Consider the following 19,639-nt stretch of genomic DNA (forward strand, 5'->3'; position numbering starts at 1 on the left):
AAACTTTTCTTGATGTTATTTATGGAGTCAAAACAGCTGCTGTCAAACGCTCCTTTTGATCAGACGAGTTAAAAGAAAAGCAGCATGTCAGAATATTCCTCCACATTTAGCATTTTGTGTTTTTCTCCGTTTTGTGCTTCATCCTCTTTTTGTTCCGGCGATCCTTTTTCCCTCCCGTCGCGGCTCAGGGCAGCGAGAGTGTAGCGTGCCTCTGCCCTGCGGTGAAGCTTTCCCAGATCCTGCTCATATCTTCACAGGCATCGGGACTGATTAGGGCAGAGGTAATGTGGCTCTGCTCAGCATTAATTGGCTGATTAACATAAGGACAGTTTAGCACTTCACTGTCCCACACTCAGGCCATTAATCAAGAGGGAGGCCGTGCCAGCTGAACCGCTGCCAACAGCTCTACACAGACCACTATAAAGAGAAGGAGAGGAGGTGTGGGTTCAGCACACAGCTGAAGGAGAGACGTGATCCACTCCTCGGCCAGACGGAGTACTGCAGTCTTTACAGTGATGCCTGTGAAGAGCCAGAGGAGTGTAGCTGTAGAAGGATATTGCTGTTTGGGTGTTTAAAAAACCAAGAAGTACAGATGGTTTCAACTCGGATCGTTACATGTTTCGAGGGTTTGACGCAAAAATGTCTTCTGTGTCCGTGCAGAAGTCGTGCAAACGTGTGCGCCTCGGTTGTGAAAAGAATTCCAGCCCGTAGGTTATGCGATGACGTCTTCTCTCATGAATTAAACATTGCAAACAATACGAGTTTTTCATCACATCAAAGGGTCTCAGAAGGCGAGGAACCCCGAGAAACATCTGCCAGCTGTCCGTGCGCAGCATTCCAGACACAGACACATGTCTCCTGTTTTTATCTCCCACCTCCGCTGCAGATAGTGTGAACTAAACATCGCAATTTGCTCACTGACAGAAATGAAGTGATGGAGATGTGCCTCAGTACTCGTTTTAACACTTCAGGGCAAAAATCCAGTTTTCAAGTTGTTCGGGGTCAAAATGAGCTTTTAAGTTTTGATCAGCAGAAATGAAAAGCAGGAGAAGAGATTCTTCCCATATGCTGAAAAAGTAACACCATCAGGGACGGAGGTGTCGGGTTTATATTCTTCTGCAATGATTCCTTTTCTGGATTTTCTTGGTGAGATGATTCACTCCCGACAGATTCAACTATTTTAAAAGAATGAACTTCTATTTTGTTGTTTTTTGTTGAATCCTTGGAGAATATTACTTGAACTTGCAAAAAGCCACCAGGATGAAGTCGAGCTCTCGTAGAAAAATACTCCTATCTTTAAAAAGAAAGATTTGTAAATGTTAGTGACAGGTGTCGGGGTGTGAAAGCACATCTTGGTAAATGCAGGTGCGATGGTCTGACAACAGAATAGACGTCAGCACCCTCAGGATATTTTGTATTCTAACGTCTTGCAACCGAATCGTGCGGAAAATGTGTTTATTATTCCACTACTGTTATAATACTTAAAACAAATACACAAGTGTTTCTGGAGGACACTTTAAAGTGCTGTTCACAGTTTGGACACACTTGTTGTTGGTATATTTTCTGACTCATACAATTTATAAAGAGAAATTTATTTCAGTTTTTGAGATTTTTGCGGTGATGCAAAATTGTTTCTGCATCATTTCAGCTTTGTTTTTAGGACAAAAGAAGCCTTCACTCGTGTTTCAGATGCTTTTGATGCCTTTTGTTGTTATTAAAATCCATTCTGCACCTGCAACATTTACACCAGTAATAAACCTCCTCTTCCTCTACACTTTGTTATTTTGAGTTACCTTCTTTTTAAGTTCATCCCTCTGTTTCTTCATTTCTTCTCTCTCACGTATTTTGTTATTTTTTGCATATTTTCTGACTTCTCACACTTCTGCTCTCCGTACACTCGCAGGTTCCTGCTAACAGTGTAATAAGTACTTTGGAAGTGTTTAACAGGTTCTTCAGGGAGGCAGTGCAAAATCACAGCATTGCTCACATAGCTCCACGACTTCATTTCACTCAAGAGACATCAAAAGCATTTCTGTGACAGAGCAGCGGCCCGACGTCTACCGCAGAAACACCTTGAAATAACCTTAATCTGCCATACCAGCGTTTTTGTGTTGTGACGAGTCGGGTTGCATGCCCCGTCTGTTTTGTTCCCATTTCCTTTCTTTCATTTGACTTCAAAACAGTGTGAATGTCTGCCAGAGCCATTGAATTGACTTCTGAGGAGAGCTTAATCTATGTAAATCTTTGGCTGCTTGTTTGTCAAGTGGCTGATCAGAGACAGTTCGCAGTTGGTGTTGAAGGGGGCTTTGAGAGCTCTCGTGCTTTTTTTTTTTTTTTTTTTTTTAAGTAGACTTGGCTCGCATGCATCGGAGCAACACCCACCCCTGTGGATGTTTGAGTCCGCCATTCAACTCCAGCGTGCAAACAGGTGACACTCTGACAAGTGATGACTTGGTCTTTTTTGTTGGGTTTAGCCCGTTGCACCTGGGTTTTTCCTCTGCAGAGCGGGAGAGAGACGTGCTGTTTAGGCCAGCTGACGTTCCTGCGAGCCAAAGCCGTACAGCTGCTCAGCTGTGTGCGCTCTTGTGTTTAGGCACACTCCCGCCTCTCGAGTAAACACAGTAAATGCACAGTGTGTAGTTACAGTATCGCTCGCCTCCGACCTTCACTGCACTTCCCATTGTTGTTGTTGCAGGCTGATGGGAGGTGTGGAGCTGAGTAAGGCACACCTTTTCCTAAGGGGGAGCACAAGGAGCGGCTGGTGCACAATCAAAGTGTAATGTTTCCCAGTCTTATTAATTAAATTATCTCACTGACACCTCGTCAAAACTGTGCCGCCCCCAAACTCCTCCTGCTTTGAGTTCACCATGAATTATATCACGATGCAAAACCAGGTTATCTTCCGTCGCGTCTGCACAAGAACAGGAAATGCCTGCCTGCAGCCTGTTATCAATTGAGCCCCGGTGGTTGGCGGTGGATCACGTTCCGTCTTTGATTGCTCAAAGGATCTGGCAGCTGAACACCCCCTCGCCTTTGCTTCTCACTTTGGTCTCGCCTGTGTTCCGTCCACATCATCTGGCAGATAATTGTCGGTACAGTTATGGGCTTCGTGCGTGTGTGTTTATGTGTTTGTGTTCGTAATTGAAAGCAGCAGCCAAACTCTCCATAACTTCCGGTTCAGGGCGATCCATCAAAAGCTGCCTGAATCAAAACCAACCCGCTGGAAGTGTATGTTGATGTGAAGCCCGACTCTGAACCTTTGTTTGCGCTCGATAATGCCCCATTTTGCTCCAGCGCTCAGCATCATCAGAGAGTGAATCATGAGTGAATGTCATTTTAATTTGCTGTGTCATGATGTGTCAATGAGTGACGCACGCAGGGGTAACAACGAACAAACTGTTTCAAAGATAAATAATGATGTAGGATGCAATACAAAGCACACAATTAAAAATATTTAACAAAATTAATTAAATGCAAAGATGTTCAGCCGTCATACATGTTTATATCGCTTTAATAATTATTTTGAGGGCCTGTATCTGTAAAACTTTTAATTGGATTGAAAAATTATTGAATGTATTTTTATTAAGATTGTATTATGTGATTATTATAATCACAGCACTGTAATTAATCAAGAAAATGGTTTGTTTATTGTTTTTCTTCATTAATTTTTAGACGATGTTGTTGAAAGATTGTTAGAAATTAGATTTATTTGCAAATGAATAGTAACAAACATTTAACATGATTAACAATAACACCATAAGTTTAAATGATATTCAGTATTGATGAGTATTCAGGAGTATTTTGGGGGGTTGAGCTATTTTTAAAATTGATTAAAGGCTTATAAGCTTTGATAAATGGCTGTAGAGTGCAACTAAACATATTAATTGGTGAAAATTAAGCAGTTTTAAGTTGAGTTAAGCAGTTTAACAATTAAGGTTATCACAATTTATTTTAGAAAAACATGTATTTTCATTATTTGTTCGTGTAATTTACAAAACCTGATAAGAAATTAAATAAAAATGTATTATGGGAAGCCCCAAAAATAATTAGCAGGAGCACCACATTGAAAAACGTTAGTCCAGAGTCCTGATTATACACACTGGTGTCCTCCGGTCAGAAGTGCCCTACTGGAGATTGAGTTAGTTCACTAAAAGCTATAACATACGTATGTTATGTAAGTTAATTACACAGTCACGTTACCTCGACTCAATGCAGGCAAACACCCGTCAGTTTTAAACCGATGCACTCTGAACCGAGCCTTCAGACCTACCTGTAGCCGCACACGAAACACAAATGGCCCAATTATTTTAATGCCATCACTGCAACACATGGCAGCGCTGGGCGGAAATAATGACACGGGCTGAGAGGGCCGCTGATGTGAACCAGATGAGGCGCTCGGACTTAAAAGGCAGAGAGGGAGGACCGAGAGCAGAACTCGACAAACTGTGAAATGACAACCCGGCCGGCACACGCACCGGCGCTGGACGGAGCGACTTTAACATTCACATCAAATCATCCATATATACACACACACACACACACACACACACACATACACGACGGGTTCATCCAAACAACACTGTGGACCTCGTGTTTGGAAATACTTTCCTCGCTCTGGGAAGTTCTCCTTCGCTTCTCCTCTTATTTACTGTACAGGTGCCTTTTACGTCTGTGGGGGCCACAATCCTCAGAGCGCAGTTATGCAGTATCTGGTTCTTTCCTTACATGTGGGATGATGTTATTGGAAACTAAGTGGATCCTTTTTATGTGAGCACAGTTGCAGCGGGCTTGGCCCCGGGCCTGCCCGAGGCCTGGTTCTGCACTGCTCTGCTCTGGCCTGGCCACAAAGTGCGTTTCTCTCTCATGCGGCCCCTGACCTCCTGACGCATTTCCTGACCCAGGAAATAGAATTAACACCTCAGCCCGGGCCTTGGGGTCCCACAGCCGCATACACAGCTGTCCATTAACCCGGCCCAGTCCAGTCCAGTCCGACCCAGCTAGCTGCCTCTCCACTTCAACTGAACCAAAGGTGGAAAAGGGCAGCAGGAGATTTTCTTTGGAGCTTTTGGAGGGAGATTATTCCAGAGTTCATTTGAATGTTTTTGGGTGCTTGAAGGGTTTTAGTGTCACTCTGTCAGCAGCGACTGGAGCTAAAAACAGGAGCTATATTTACTCCTTTTTCTAACCGCTCAAAGGCTCCATTTCTTTTTTTGTGATTAATGCAAATTTTTTGTCTTCAAAATAGACGCGTAGTTTATCTTTTGAATGAAGTGAAGCTGCACTCTGTGATCCATTTCTACCCAGAAAACCGGAGGAGGAGGCAAAGACTGATGAACCTTAACGCTGAAATGGCTGCAGCTAATGTTTTAATTAACGATTACTCTGCTGGATTATTTCATGATTAACAGATTAATTGTTCAGCCTTTAAAAATTTTAAAAAATGGATTCCTCAGAACCCAAATTAACGTCTTCGAATTGCATCTTGTCCAGCTTACTAATAGTCCAGACTCTTCTTTTGCTATCATGTAAATGACAAAGAAAAGCAGCTAATTCTCATATTTTAAGAAGCTTGAACCGTCTTACAACACCAAGTTGTTACCAAACATTTAAGATATTTTATTGGTTCTTTGAATCTGAATCTCGGCTCCAGTTCCCAGTGAGATATCTGGTGCTTCAGACCAGAATGCTGCAGCCCGCTCCTCTAATGTTCTTCAGAATAAAAATCTATAGAAGATATAAGACGCAGTGCCCTCCACCAGGAGTTTTTTTTTAATAATATGGTGGCTTTCAGATGTCATAAATGCAGTAAATCTTGGAACTGGGGTTTAAGAAGAGAAAAGTGGATTATCTGTTTATTAGATATTTTATGTGAACCATATATCAGCAGAGATGGATCTCGATATTCTGTAGTCTAAGTGCTTTATCTGTTTTCTTCATTAGTCAAAGGCTCTTATGTGGGCAAGCGCACACACACACACACACACACACACACACACACACACACACACACACACACACACACACACACAGATTAGCCAGTTCCTGCGTTTAAGCACCCCATGTGTTTGCATTTTAGTCACACATTGCCAATCTCATGGGAGCACTTTGAAGCATACTCCTCCAGAGCAGATCATAAAACAGGAGTATAAGTAGTTTTTCACATAGTTGTATCCCAGAACACCCTCCGCCACCTCCCACCCGACAGCCCACCGCCTCCACCTTCCACCTTCCACCCTCCACCTCCAGTCCATTTGCTCTCCAGGTTGCAGGGTGAGCATTCTGGTCCAGAGGTTTGCTGCGACGGTGCCTTAAGTCACATCGTTTCCCCTCCAGATGTTGCGTAGAAAGACCCCGCAGAGGCGGTTATGAATTTACCAGGTCGATTTACATTTCTGTGAGCGCTAACGAGACCGACGCCGGAGAGAGTGAGACGCAGCCTATTTCACACCGGCTGTTTCTTTCCACTCGTACCTTTTTTTGGTGTCTGTGTCTTTTTGCACCGCAGCGCTGCTATATTTGCTAAACCACATCTGTACCTTTTTTTGAGCCGCAGTGTAGGAGGTGTGCGAGAACATACCTGCATATATAAAGTGTTGCCTGAAATCTGCTTTAACACTCAAAATGATTCCTCTTCACCGCTACCTGCAGCAGTTCGTGATGTATTGTGCGTGCACGGCTAAAGATAGGTGTTTGTGCGCGTCTCCTGCATTAACCCACTTGTTGTTGTGTGTCTCCACAGTACTTCGAGGTGCCCTTCGACTCCAACATGAACCGCACAAAGAACCGTCCACTCGTCAGAGGACAAATCAGGTATCAGTCGTTCTTTCTTTGTGCTTTTTTTCAACAGCACTTTCTCATGATCTTCTGTGTGGAAGATATGGTGCAGCAGCCCTGCGTGCACTCTTTGTACTTTTAAAAAAAGACAGTGAAGAGTGAGTTGAGAGGAGGAGAGCGAGGCAGCTGCTCAGCATGGGGCTCAGTTCAATATGGAGGCATCGCAGCAACGCTCCATGACAGCTGATGAGCCTTCCAAGCTGCATTTTGTAGTTTTTACAGGATATGTGAATGTTTCTGTACCTCGTCTTGCTGATGGGGGATAAAAACATGGCGTGACCTGTGTACTTGCATGCAATATTTGAAATAAGACCACACCTTGAATAAAACAGTAGCACTGAGCAAACATCCCATATTGACTTACACCCTTCTGCTCCACCTGTAGTTACTGAGTTGTGGTGGTGCTGAAGCAGACCTGTGAGGGGAACAGCAGCCAGAGGTCCTTCATGCCCAGCAGCAGAGGTGCATGCCAGCAGTGACAGTCCTGCTGCCTCACACCTGTCAGGTGTAACGCGAGCTTGTTAGCAGGTTGAGAGGGAGGAGGCACGGGGGGGTTAGGGTGTAGTTTACTGCTTAGATGTCAGATAACCCCGGCTTTGGTGCTCAGTGAACTGCACGCATCGCTACGCTCCTAGAAGTCCGACTCAAAGATCGGATCGGGGTTTGTCCCAGTCCACGCATCTCGGAAGACTTCAGCGTCCAGGAGGGATGGGAGGGATTGCAGTCAGATTTATATCTGTGTTTATAGACCGTGTTCACAAGGCGGCCATTTTCCTCTGATGTCACACTTGGGGTGGGAAGCTCAGCTGTTGGGGTGACGATATGCTGCTGCGTTTCAGTTTGCAAGTGGCATAAAATATGACAGATGGTTAAAATCTGGCCATATTTCAAGGTGAAACATCGTATTTGATGACCCATTAGCTACAATATTAATACATCCGGTGTTATGAGCTGATATTTTAGAATGAATTTACACATTTCCTATTGTACTATCAAACAGTAATAGCCGTTTTTAGACAGAGCACCAAGCCGCCAATTTGCCCGTCCTTTTGGCGGCTCGATCCGCGGTTTTAGACAGAGGCCGGCAAATTTGGGGTCTGTTTCGGTCCGACAATTTTCCGCCTCGCCTGCTATCTAAAAACGAGGCGGCAATGTGCCGGCCTCTGCGTGAGGTGGGCGGAGGTGTCGATGACCTGCACTGTTGTGTGACCCACAGCCGGGGAGTTTTAAAACCAGGAAACAGCTGATCACAGCAGTCAGTCCATCACTTCATCCGCGGACATTAAGATTAGCAACTAGATAGCCGCTGAGATCCAGGAGATGCTAGCGTCTCCTCGGTCTCTGTAGCTGTTTGATTGTGTTAGCTTGTTGTTGTAGCAGCAAGCTAGGAACGGTCGCTACTTTCAAATTAAAAGCACCCCGCTAAGAACCCAGTTCTTAACTCCAGTGGGGTGCAATGTAAAGCTCTTATTTTGAAGACAAATTTGTTGTCAACTGTTCACAGCCCCTTTTCTATCTAAAAAGGCTAATGTTAGCTAGGAAGTAGTTGAATGCTAACATTAGCAATAATGGGTCAATGTGTTATCAGATATGTTGTTTTACCTTGAAACATGGCATCTTGTCCCTCCTGGTCTTTACTGTCTGTTGTCTTTTTAGTGAGCTGTGAAGATACACCTGTGCACCTATAATGCAAATAAAATTGTGCTCAGGGGAAATATTTTTCATTGTGCTTTAATTTGAACAGATTCTCCTTGTAAAAAATAAAAAGAAGAAATGTAATTCCCAGGTAATAGAAACCTGGGCTGGATAATCTCGTCCCTACCTGCCTGTTTGGACGCCTGCCACCGTGCAGCAGCAGGCGGACGCACACATGTTCCCTGATGCATGAACCATAAAAACACCACGATCCAAGCAAATGTCCTCTTCACCCATTGTCTGTTCCAGGAAGCTGCCTCCGTTGAATGTCACTCAGGCGGGATAATCTTTCAATCTCCACTTTCGTTTTTTATTCAGGATAACCAAAAGCAAAACAACCTGTTGACATTAAAGAGTAACACGCCTCCACCATCACAGCTAACAAGTGGGAGCTTAATTGCGCCAAATAACCACTTTATGACTGAACAGCCTGTTAGTAGCATAGCCTGGACCTTGACCTGCAGCTATCTCATCCCAGTTTCAGGAATTCTCCCTTGACACGCTGTTTAAAAGTGGACTCTGTTGAGCCGCTGATGGAAGATGTTCTCCGTCTAAACACAGCCGGCTTTTAGGCTGCCCGGGACAAGAGGTGTCTGTCCGTCTCCGAGACGCTCAGAAACACTCGATCTCCGGCTCTTTGTCTCCTCCTTCTTCTCACTTACACATACAATCTCGTGTAGAGACAGCGAGCAGATGGGAGGCTGGACTCGCTCCTGTCAAACAAGCCATCACAAGGCCACATTTTACACTTTCTCCATGCCGTCTCCAGGACGGGGCTTTTTGTACGAGCCGAATGATGTTCCTCAGCTTTGTCTGTCTTTACTGCAGGAGTCTGTCTGCGCCTCTCATGTCAGCGTCGGAAATAGTTTGTCATCTTATGCCGGGGACTACAATGGTGTATCATCTTTCCCGTCTTTTTATTGTTCTTCTGTGGAACGTGGATGACAGTCCCTCGGCCTTTGTAGTGGTTTTTGCAGAGTTTGAGGCTTCTACATGTGGTGAGGCTAAATAGCTTTCAGCTTGGCGAGAGGAGGAACAGAAGTTTGAGTCTCATCAAGGTGGAGACGCATACTGCAGCTTTTTTCAAGGCTGCAGATGGTTCTGATTCGTTTATAACAACAAACTGACAGTCACAGTGCGCTGAGGTTGAAATTATTTTAATCATATGTGTCTATTGTTCTCACTGAGGTTCATTTCTTCATTTGACTCGAGTCCAGATCCACTAATCAGCTTTTTTCACCGAGCTTTCAGTCACATCTCTCAGTCTTCACCAGAAAGTGGAGTTTGCTGTATTAAGAAAACTTAAATGTTCAACTTTTTTGCGTTTGTTTGTTTGTTTTTTGGACAGTATGCCAGTTATGTCACTTATTGTGTTGCATTGTGGGTGATGTAGGCACCAGTTCTTGAAAAGAAGTCCACCCTACACTTACATAACACAGTTGGACTCATTATGGAGAGTTTAAAACTGACGCAGCAGAACCAGAGATATTGTTTTTTCTCTTCCACACATTCGTCTTTCTTCTCAGATACTGGAGGCAGTTTATCAGATTACACGCAGCTTCTTCTGGAGCCACAAAAGGCTTCATAATCCTGGTTTTAACACATGCAGCAGTGCTTCCTGAGACCCGTTAACACACCTTACTGTGATTAATTGCTTCCCCTTTAAGTGATATTTAAAACAGCTGGCTGCTAATTGTCTTCATCAACTAATCTTTGTAGCTCTGTCGTCCTGTTTCTTTAACCCCTGATATATAAATCCCCCGTGTTTAACATTCAGATCTTTAACATTGATTGTGGTCTAACCAGGCTTCCACGTCTTTGACCTTCTGTATTGACGTCACCCACCTGACGCAGAGCTGCTGCTGCCGTGTCAGAACTGTAGGCAGAGGACGGTAAACGCACCTCCGGGCCATGTGACACACTCCCCGTCCCGACCCCCGCTGAGCCCGGCCCACAGCCAGACTGTCGACAGCCCACAGCCAGCCTGCCCGGCCCCACCTCAGCCCACATAAAACAGACATAACACCACTAATCACATTAATGCCTCCAATCTCCCCGCGCGGCCACGCCACCAAAATAACAGCCCTGTTTGCTTTTTGAAGAAAAGGGCCTGCGTTCGGTCAAGATTTTAATCTAGACCTTTCTTTAATTTATGGAGCATTTACTGGTGAATTTGAACCAGACCTCGCCATCACTGCTTTCAATAAAAGATGAGTGGAGGAGGAGGAGGTAGTGGTGGTGGAGGGCGGAGGAGGAGGAGGAGGAGGAGGAGGAAGTCTTCATCCGGCTAAAAGCCTGAGCCGCGGTGGTTTTCTCCAGCTAGTTTTGATCTCTGGCGTGTGCACATGCTCTTCATCTTACAGGGGCTACTTTTTTTTCCCGACAAACTCTTATCAGATGATTCTCCTCTAAGCCTCCTGTGTTGAGACGGCTGCTGACTGTCAGTGTGTGGCCTCTGCAGGTCTGTGTGTGTGTGTGTGTGTGTGTGTGTGTGTGTGTGTGTGTGTGTGTGTGTGTGTGTTGAACATGTGGAACTATCACTGTGTTATCTCGTGTCTGCACAAGCCCACAAAACTTTTATCATCCCAGAGTTCCCATGACCGTGATGGGCTTTTTGTCTGAGGCTGAATCTCTGTTTTGTGACTCGACTTTTATAATAAAAAAAACACATCTGAAACTCGTCTTTCAAACATGCCGTTGTATGTTTTTTCTTTCTCTTGCTGTCTCAGCTGATGTTCATATCCTCTCCCCTCTGTGTTTCTCTTCTTTCAGTCCTCTCCACGCGGTGTCCTTCGCTCTGGCCTGCGGCGTTCCCGGAGTCGCTCTGCTCACGCTGGTGGTGAACCCCCTCACGGGCTTCCTGGGCGCCCTCAACATCTTCCTCTACACGAGTTGCTACACACCGCTCAAGAGGCTCAGCATCAGCAACACCTGGGTGGGAGCAGCGGTGGGCGCGATACCTCCCATCATGGGCTGGACGGCTGCCACGGGCTGTCTGGAGCCAGGTACGACTCACCGGCTGCGATGTGGAGTATTGATAGACGTGTGTTTTTATCAAACGCAGATGCCAAACGTTCACCAGATTCAGCTCATTAAATATGAGGATTTCCAGCTTTTCTCTGTTTTATATCAGTGTTATATGTTTTTGAACAGTTGATCGGATAGAGGAACATTTTAAAAACATAATTTTAAGCTTCTGGGAAAGAAAGAGCAGTCGTTCCACTATTTCTGACGTTTTATAAAACAATGTACTGTATTTAATTTGGAAAACCAAAATCCAAAATGATGTTTCTTGCGTGGCCGTGGTCCACAGATGAGGGAAACAACTGAATAAAAAGCAAATGAGTCATGTTCAACCGCAGTATCGGTGTCAGAATCAGCTCTATTTTTGGTATCGGTACTTCTCGCCCTTTCAGACGTGTCAGTCTGCAAACGCTGCAGGAGGACAAAGAGCTGCTGCAGTCTGTGAAGTTCACAGAAAGTTCATATAGCTGCGTTTGTCTTCCTCACAAGTAGGATATGTTAGACTTTCATAAATATTACATCTGAGCAGCGTATTAAAGAGTCTTCCGAGCCCTTTGGTATGGAAATTAAGTAAAAAGTTGGTTTTATCATCAAACGGTGTAATATAACGTTATAGAGACTATAAAGATTAATATATTTCAATTACAATCCGGTATTGAATATATTTTTTTCTCTGCAGTAATTTAGTTTCCTTAACGCCGTCTCCATCTTATCAGTCTGCGCCAGAGTTCATCCCGTCAGAAGTTCAAGTCTGAGGCTTCGGATAAACTGCAGCTGAAATAATTAGTCGATTAATCAAACGGTGAATCAACAGAAAATTATCTGATAACTGTTTTAATGTCCGAACTTCTCAGGCTTGTTTTCTTTGAACATCTTTGGGTTTTGAACTGTTTTCGAAGTTTATCTGAACTGTTTTTAAGTTTGAGCAGTTAAATGAAGTGAAAATGATGCTTAGTTTGCATCTGAAGTTGGAACTAGTTAGTAGTTCTTCTCCGGATACAACAGGCCCCCTCTGATCTCACGACATAAAGCTGTATTTACATACGGCCCGGAGTCCCCGCAGCGCCGTTCACACTCTTGTTCCTTGTTCCTGCGGAGGTTGAATGCTCTTATTGTGAGTGGCGTCGGACAAAAGTGTCTGCGGAGTGAATGTGATGTTGAGTCAGTGAAGAGATGCAGACTGAGGGGCTCATTCAGCCCGTCGGGTGAACACAGTCAGTTGTTTCTGTCGTGGCAGCTGTATGAAATGTGCTTCATCACGCTGTTGTTGTGTTGTGTGTGTGTGTTTTCACTGAGCAGAGCAAACACACAAGTTTATATTCATGCAAACAGGAAGATTAATGAATTTATTAGCTTGTTGCATCTGATCTCCAGAGATCGAAGTCTTTAAATTCAGGAAAGCTTTAATAAAAACACTGTTCAGCTTTGGTAAATATATTTGTAAAGCTAACAACACTGTTATCGAGCTGCAGCCTCGTGACATCGTTTCATACCATATTTAATGTAACTAAAATCAAGAGAAAAAGAAACGTGTTGCTCTGTTTGCAGCTCTGCTCTCTGATCCGTGTGGAAGTTTCCCGCTGACTCACTCTAATTAGCGTTCGCAGTAAACACGACAGTCGACAGATGTATTTGTCGCCCTCACACTGAAGGCGAAACACAAGCTACTGTCACCGACAAACAGTGTCGGGGTGGTTGTAGAGGGTTTTTTTCCCTCCTGTACTTCCTGTCAGTCTGTACTCTTGTTCTCCTGGTTTGAGTCATTCAGCGTCACATGAAGCACTAATTATAACCACGCAGTGTAAAGCTCCAGAGAAAAGTTCCCCCCCATCGGCGTTGATGGCGCCAGTAAAAGATAATCATTTGTGCACGTTCGGGTTTAGATGATGATAATAAAACTCTTATCATGGAGGAAAAACCATTTCTCCGGTTATAGTCGCGGACTAAATCACCTCTTTTTGCTCCGATGTTATGAGTTTATAGTCAGCTGCGTTTATGGTTTTATTACAGAGCACATAAGTTTGTTTGACAGATTAAGAATATGCTCTCTGTGGACGCCTCGGACAGACCGTCCAGGGTTAGAATACGAGCTGTGGCCGTTTGCTGCGTGTCATCCCGCGTCTCTTTACGTCTGTCATATCAATAAAGCCAAGAAAAGGCAGAAAATAATAATAACATATGAATAAACGAGGCATAGCTCAGTATGTAGCACGTTTCATGTCACTCTTCAGCTACACATCTAATAAAGCCATGAACAGACACTTGTAATGAAATGAACATAAATACATGTTTTGTCTCCCTCTGTCTCCCCCTCAGGTGCCTTGTTGCTGGGCGGCTTCTTGTACTGCTGGCAGTTTCCTCACTTCAACGCTCTCAGCTGGAACTTGAGGGAGGACTACTCCCGCGGCGGCTACCGCATGATGTCCGTCACCCACCCGGGCATGTGCAGGAGGGTGGCGCTGCGCCACAGCGTGGGCCTGATCGGCCTGTCCTCCCTGGCGCCCGTGCTGGACGTCACCACCTGGACCTTCCCCGTCATCTCCCTCCCCATCAACCTGTACCTCAGCTTCCTGGCCTTCCGCTTCTACCGCAAGGGCGACCGCAGCAGCGCCCGGCAGCTGTTCTTCTGCAGCCTCTGGCACCTGCCCATGCTGCTGCTGCTGGCGCTCCTCTGCAAGAAGCCTCGCAGAGACCCGGAGGCTGCAGCTCTACCTCCAGCTGCTTTAGCTTCGTAGATCCCACCTCACAGACCCTTTACTTTAACCCTCTAACCACTCGTCGTGCTCGGAGGAGGAGGAGGCCGGATGATGGACGCATTATTTTAACCGTGTGTTTTAACATGCTGCTCGTTTTGGTGCTCGCTCTAGATCAGGAAATGAGCTGGAAAATGATTCGGATCAAAATGAGATGATTTACAGAAGAACACACCTAATCTTTACATCAGGTTGTAATCATTTGAATGTGTGTGTACTGTATATATTCTGTATTTATTTATATTGGGGCCCGTCAGTTCCTCTCCCTCTCTGTTGTACATGACTGATGTTAAATCTTGTACAGTGTAAATTGCTCCTATGGATCCACACAGATGTTATTAAGAAGAGGAAATATATAAAATGTGCTATTAAAAGATGGACTTCTGGTTTTCGGTCAGGGCATACATAATGACTTTCAACTTGAATCTGTTGCTTTGTGTTCGACTCTCGCCTCAGTCCTGATACTTGACAGTTCGTTCACCTCGCTGTATTTTGCCACACGGCAAAAAACTGCACTGATGGGTCCTCAATCATTTACAAAACATGCTTTAACTCAACACGGTTCACCAGAACACAGAGAATAACTCCCTGTAAAGAAACACACGGGCAGACAATGTTCTCTGACAATAAACACACGTCATGATTGTAACTCTCGTCTTCTGAGTCATCATTTACTCGCTGGAGCGGCTGCACACCTGAAGCTGTTATCGGTCCACACACAGACCGGCGCTGCACCTCGTTAGATGCTGCTGCTGCTGCTGCTGACTCCACATCATATATGGATTTAAGTTTCAATTATAAGCCTTAGTGGACGTGCTCGCTTTAAGCACGATCACCGTCCCCTCCAATGAGCTGTATTTAGCAGGCCACCTCTGCACCTGTCAGTCAGCATGTGCTCCCCCTTCCTCCCCTTTTACCCCTAGTTTTGGTATTTGGTTACATTTCCATCACCGCACTCGGAGAAACAAGCGCTCCCCTTCCCCTCGCCGCCATCCTCCATTTAAAAAAGAAAAAGGGAGGGGTGGGGGCTGAGGGGATTTAGCCAAGGCCGGGGGACCTGAAGCGGCTCGACATCCTCGTAAAGTGTCTGACCGGATACGGAGTTTCATATCAGAGGGTGAGAGGGGAGCGATGGAGCCAGCTGTTACAGTCGGGAGAAAAAAGTGGGGAAACGACACAAACCCTGAACCTGCGTGGAGATCGAATGTCGCGGCCCGACCTCCAGAGCTCTGCACGACGGCCTGTCATGGTTTACTACATCCGATCCTGCAGAGGTGGAGCGGGGCACTGCGGTGCTGTCCTGTCCTGCTCGGCTCTGCTCTCTTTTTCTGGAGTTACTTCTCTTTTTCTTCTTCTTCTTCCTCTTCTGATGGTTCAGCACATGACTTGTATTTAGCATTCGGGCCCGTAGCTCAGCTTTCAACTGCAGCTTGATTTATTAAACCACAACCTGCAGAGGCGTTCCTCCTCAGACGGCACTAGAGAGACGTCTCTGATGAAATGTAAATTCATCTTTTTAGAAAAAAAAAAGAAAAAGAAAAGAAGTCTCTGGCGAGTTTGTCTTCAGATTTAGATGTTGGGAGTTTATTAAAGCAACAAGTGGAGAGACTTAAAGCTCCTCTTCAGTCCAACAATGTGTTTCCAGTTTTGTGACTTCACTCGGATGTTTGCTCGCGCTGAATGATTTCAGAAATCATCAGCTGACGGAGGAAAAAGTTTCACTCTCAGTCCGACGTGCAGTTTAAAATGTCGTGATGGTGGAACGTGAACTCTCAGAGACATTTTCTGTCGAGTTATTAAACTTTTTAAAGGAAAAAAGAAAATGTGCATTATGATTTTGTCAGTGAAGAAGGAGTAGATGTCTCATACATTTTTTGTTTTAAATGAGGTAAGTAGAATTTATTTTTCTGGAACAAATTAGAAATTTTTAAATATCTCAGCAGATGTCTGGAGGATATTTCCATGTTTTATTAGTATTTTAGTGACTTTGTGTCTCGATAAATCATCCGAGGAGGCCGTGAACTCCAGTTCTGCTCCATGTATTCAAAGTAACTAAGTGTATTTACTCAGTTACTCCATTTATTTCTACATCTTTACATCTCAGGGGCAAAAACTGCACTTTGTACTCCCACTATAATTATTTTATATTATTAGATACTGGTAACTTTTTCCATTCTGATAAATAACACAGAATGTAAAAACACAAATAAATTGTCATGTATTATAAAGTCATTGAAATGAGCTCCACCTTCACCGGCTGCAACATTCAAGTGTTTCAGTGAGATTATGTAACAAAGTACATTTACTCACTTCTATTACATTTTTGAGGCAAACATTGTAATTTAACTCCACTAAATGTAATTTATAACTTTACTTACAAGTGACTTGAGACAAAGTAGTGAATTTTTTAAAATCAATTTATTTAACCGGCTTTAAGAAAAATAAAAGATAAAACTGATTCTAATAATCAGAACAATGATGATAATGACTTTCTGAACTTATTATATTTAATATCAGATACTTTAACTTCACTTTTACCAAAGTAATATTTTAACACAATATGTTTACTTTTACTGAAGTCTGACTTCTGGGTACTTTAAACTGTTAGTTATTAGTTACTTTGCACATTCAGGCTGATAATACAAAATATAAATCAACTCATAAATTATGACGTATTATAGATAAAGTTAAAAACATTTAGTGTCAGAGACTTTTAGACTTTTACTCAAGTACTATTTTAACTTTTACCAAAGTACTATTTCATCAAAATGTCTGTACTCTTACTCACATATGACTTGTGGTTTACTTTTTAACAACACTGAAAAGTCATAATCCTTTAAAATAACGTGTATATTCTCTGAAATGGGAATCAAATAAGTTTTTCTAACTTTTGGTACTTTAAAGCGGCACTTTGTAGTTTTTGGAGAAGAAGTTCAAACTCAGAAATATTTATTTAATCCATGAGTGAATAAACAAGCTGTTCTCAGAGGAAAATAAGGTCCCAGAACTCTGTTTGAAGCTGGAAAGGTGGCAGGGTCCGCCACATGTAAACAAAGTGAAACAGTGTAAACTGTTTTGTCCTTTAAGGTCGGCGTGTTTATTCAGTTTAATGAGTCCTGAAAACAGAGAGAGTTTATTTATTTAGTCAGAGAAGATTTTTCTCTTCTGATTAAAATGTCTTCCCTAAAACTACGTAGTGCTCCTTTAAGTTATATTTTGAGGCTAACACTTTTGAACTTTCACTCAAGTGAGAGTTTGAAAGCAGGACTTTTTTACTTTAAAGTCACAGATCTGAGAAAAACTTCCAGCGCTGCATTAAAAAAGAGTCGCTGCGCGTTTCTGCGCTTCAGATTTCTCACATTCACTCTCATAAACCGAAGAAAACTTTTAAAAGTCTGTTATTTTTTCATAAGCCGATGATATTTCACTTCCTTCGATGCATAAAAACATGATCGTCCCTCTTCCCTCGCTGCTGATATCACTCATTAAATCGCTCTTCTTATTCGCTGAGCTTTTCACGCCAGAGTCAACAAGCCGAAGAGCAGAATTATGCATCAGCAAACAGGAGAGAGTTTTTACTCCCAGGGACAGAAAACTGAAGTGGACCTCGGTGCTGCAGCTTTAATGTCCACACTGGGTCTCACATCAGAGGAGAGGGTGGAGGAGGTGGAGGAGGAGGAGGAGGGGGAACACTGTACAACAGCTCAGATTCCAGGATTCTTTAAAAAAAAAAAAAAACAGCCAGCAATGAAATCTCAGGATGACGGATGACCTCTGGCCTCTCTTCAAAAGTTTGGTTGTTGCAAAATAGAAGCCAAAAAGAGAGCTGCAGTGATCCTGAAGCAACATGTACACTGAAACTGTGCAGAGACCAGAGAGCAGAGACCCTGCAGGAGAACCAGAGGCTGCAAATGACTTCCAGTGTGATTAACTGTCCAACACAGGCCACTTTTCTTAAGGTTTCTCACCAGGGGAGAGACAGATAATGGAACCAAACTCCCTCTGAGAAATGCTGATTTTTTTTACATGGCACTTTGTTTGAGTTTCCAACAGATGAGCTCTTCATCTGGAGCTTCTCGCAGGACTCGGGCCGTCGATTCGGCGCGACTCAGACCACGTTCCCCTTCAGCCAGAACCCAGAAGAACCGAAGAAAAAGGGCCGCATGCTCGTGTGCAGTAAAACACATTTTGTAAGTGCATGTTATCCACATTTACTCTTAATCTGTTCGTTCGTTTGAAACCATAAAACCAAAAAATAAAAAATAAAATAAAAAAAACGAGTGGGTCTGCTTTACGCGCGGGCCGAGCTGCCCCCGTGGGTTTGGATTACAGATCTGTTCTGACTCATCTCCAAACTCACATGAAACATATTCGCTCCAACTTTCTCTTTTCTTCTTCTTCTTCTTCTTCTTCTTCTTCTTTTCTTCTTCTTCTCTCTAAATTGGAAATTAAGTGCATATTCCCCAAATGCTGTGCTTTTGCTGGGAATCTTCAAGTGCTCTCAGATGTGTGTGTATTTAATAAAAAAGTGTGTGTGTGGAATATGAAGCTTCGAGTTTTTCATCATTACGCACAGACTTTCTCTTTAAAGTTAAAGCACGCTCGGTTTTCAAAAGAAGAAATCAACGAGGGGTAAATGTAGACAGTTAATTATTTATTGATTTATTCTCCTGATTTGCTTCTCGTTGAGCAGAACTTTGACAGAGTTTGTGAGGAGGCCGGTTTTGGCACAAATAAGGCGATAAAAGACGAACAGAGACGTGCTGGAGATTTAATTTATTTAATTGTGATAATATTTGGATTAATGGTGCACACGAGCACGGTGAAGAGCTTCACCTGCTGAGCAGAAGAAGTGATTTACTTTATGATACAGTTTATATTAATTAAGCTGTCAGTGGCGCCATTTTCTCTGCGTAAAACCGACTAAAGGCGCAAAGGAACGTGCGTAAAGACGCATCAAATTAAATGTAAAACACATTAAAAGAAGTTATTCTCATGTCCTAAATGTCATGAAATTATATGTGTACATTATTATTTTTATTCTACTGTAGTTTCTCCAGGCTTAACTTTTCCAGATTAATAATTATAACGTGCATGAAATTAATTAACAGCAATTAAACGTCTAATTATGTAATTAAAACAATGTCAGTTTGTCGCTTTGTATCTGTTTTTGTTTGTTTTCGTCAGTGACAGATTGTTACCAGGCCTGCTGAGGCTGAGCCGGCGCTGTGTGACCTCTGCCTTACTTCTCAATCAGTGTCAGAAATAAAGTTAAACGAGCTCAAAGTCAGTGTTGAGACTTAAAATGATTATTTACGCGTGTCTGTGTTGTT

General features: G+C 43.5%; 1 protein-coding gene across 1 annotated transcript in view; it reads left to right on the forward strand.

The window, feature by feature from the left end:
- The window catches only part of cox10 (cytochrome c oxidase assembly factor heme A:farnesyltransferase COX10), a 34,682-nt gene extending 19,727 nt beyond the window's left edge, over positions 1-14,955 (forward strand). Inside the window, exons 5-7 of the mRNA XM_030401325.1 lie at positions 6,740-6,810; positions 11,302-11,534; positions 13,870-14,955. Of these exons, the coding sequence (XP_030257185.1) occupies positions 6,740-6,810; positions 11,302-11,534; positions 13,870-14,288 (723 nt within the window). The 3' untranslated portion in view covers positions 14,289-14,955. The remainder of the gene's footprint in view (positions 1-6,739; positions 6,811-11,301; positions 11,535-13,869) is intronic.
- The last annotated feature ends 4,684 nt before the right edge of the window (positions 14,956-19,639 follow it).

The sequence above is a fragment of the Sparus aurata genome, chromosome 20 (assembly GCF_900880675.1).
Source record: "Sparus aurata chromosome 20, fSpaAur1.1, whole genome shotgun sequence".
Lineage (NCBI taxonomy): Eukaryota > Metazoa > Chordata > Actinopteri > Spariformes > Sparidae > Sparus > Sparus aurata.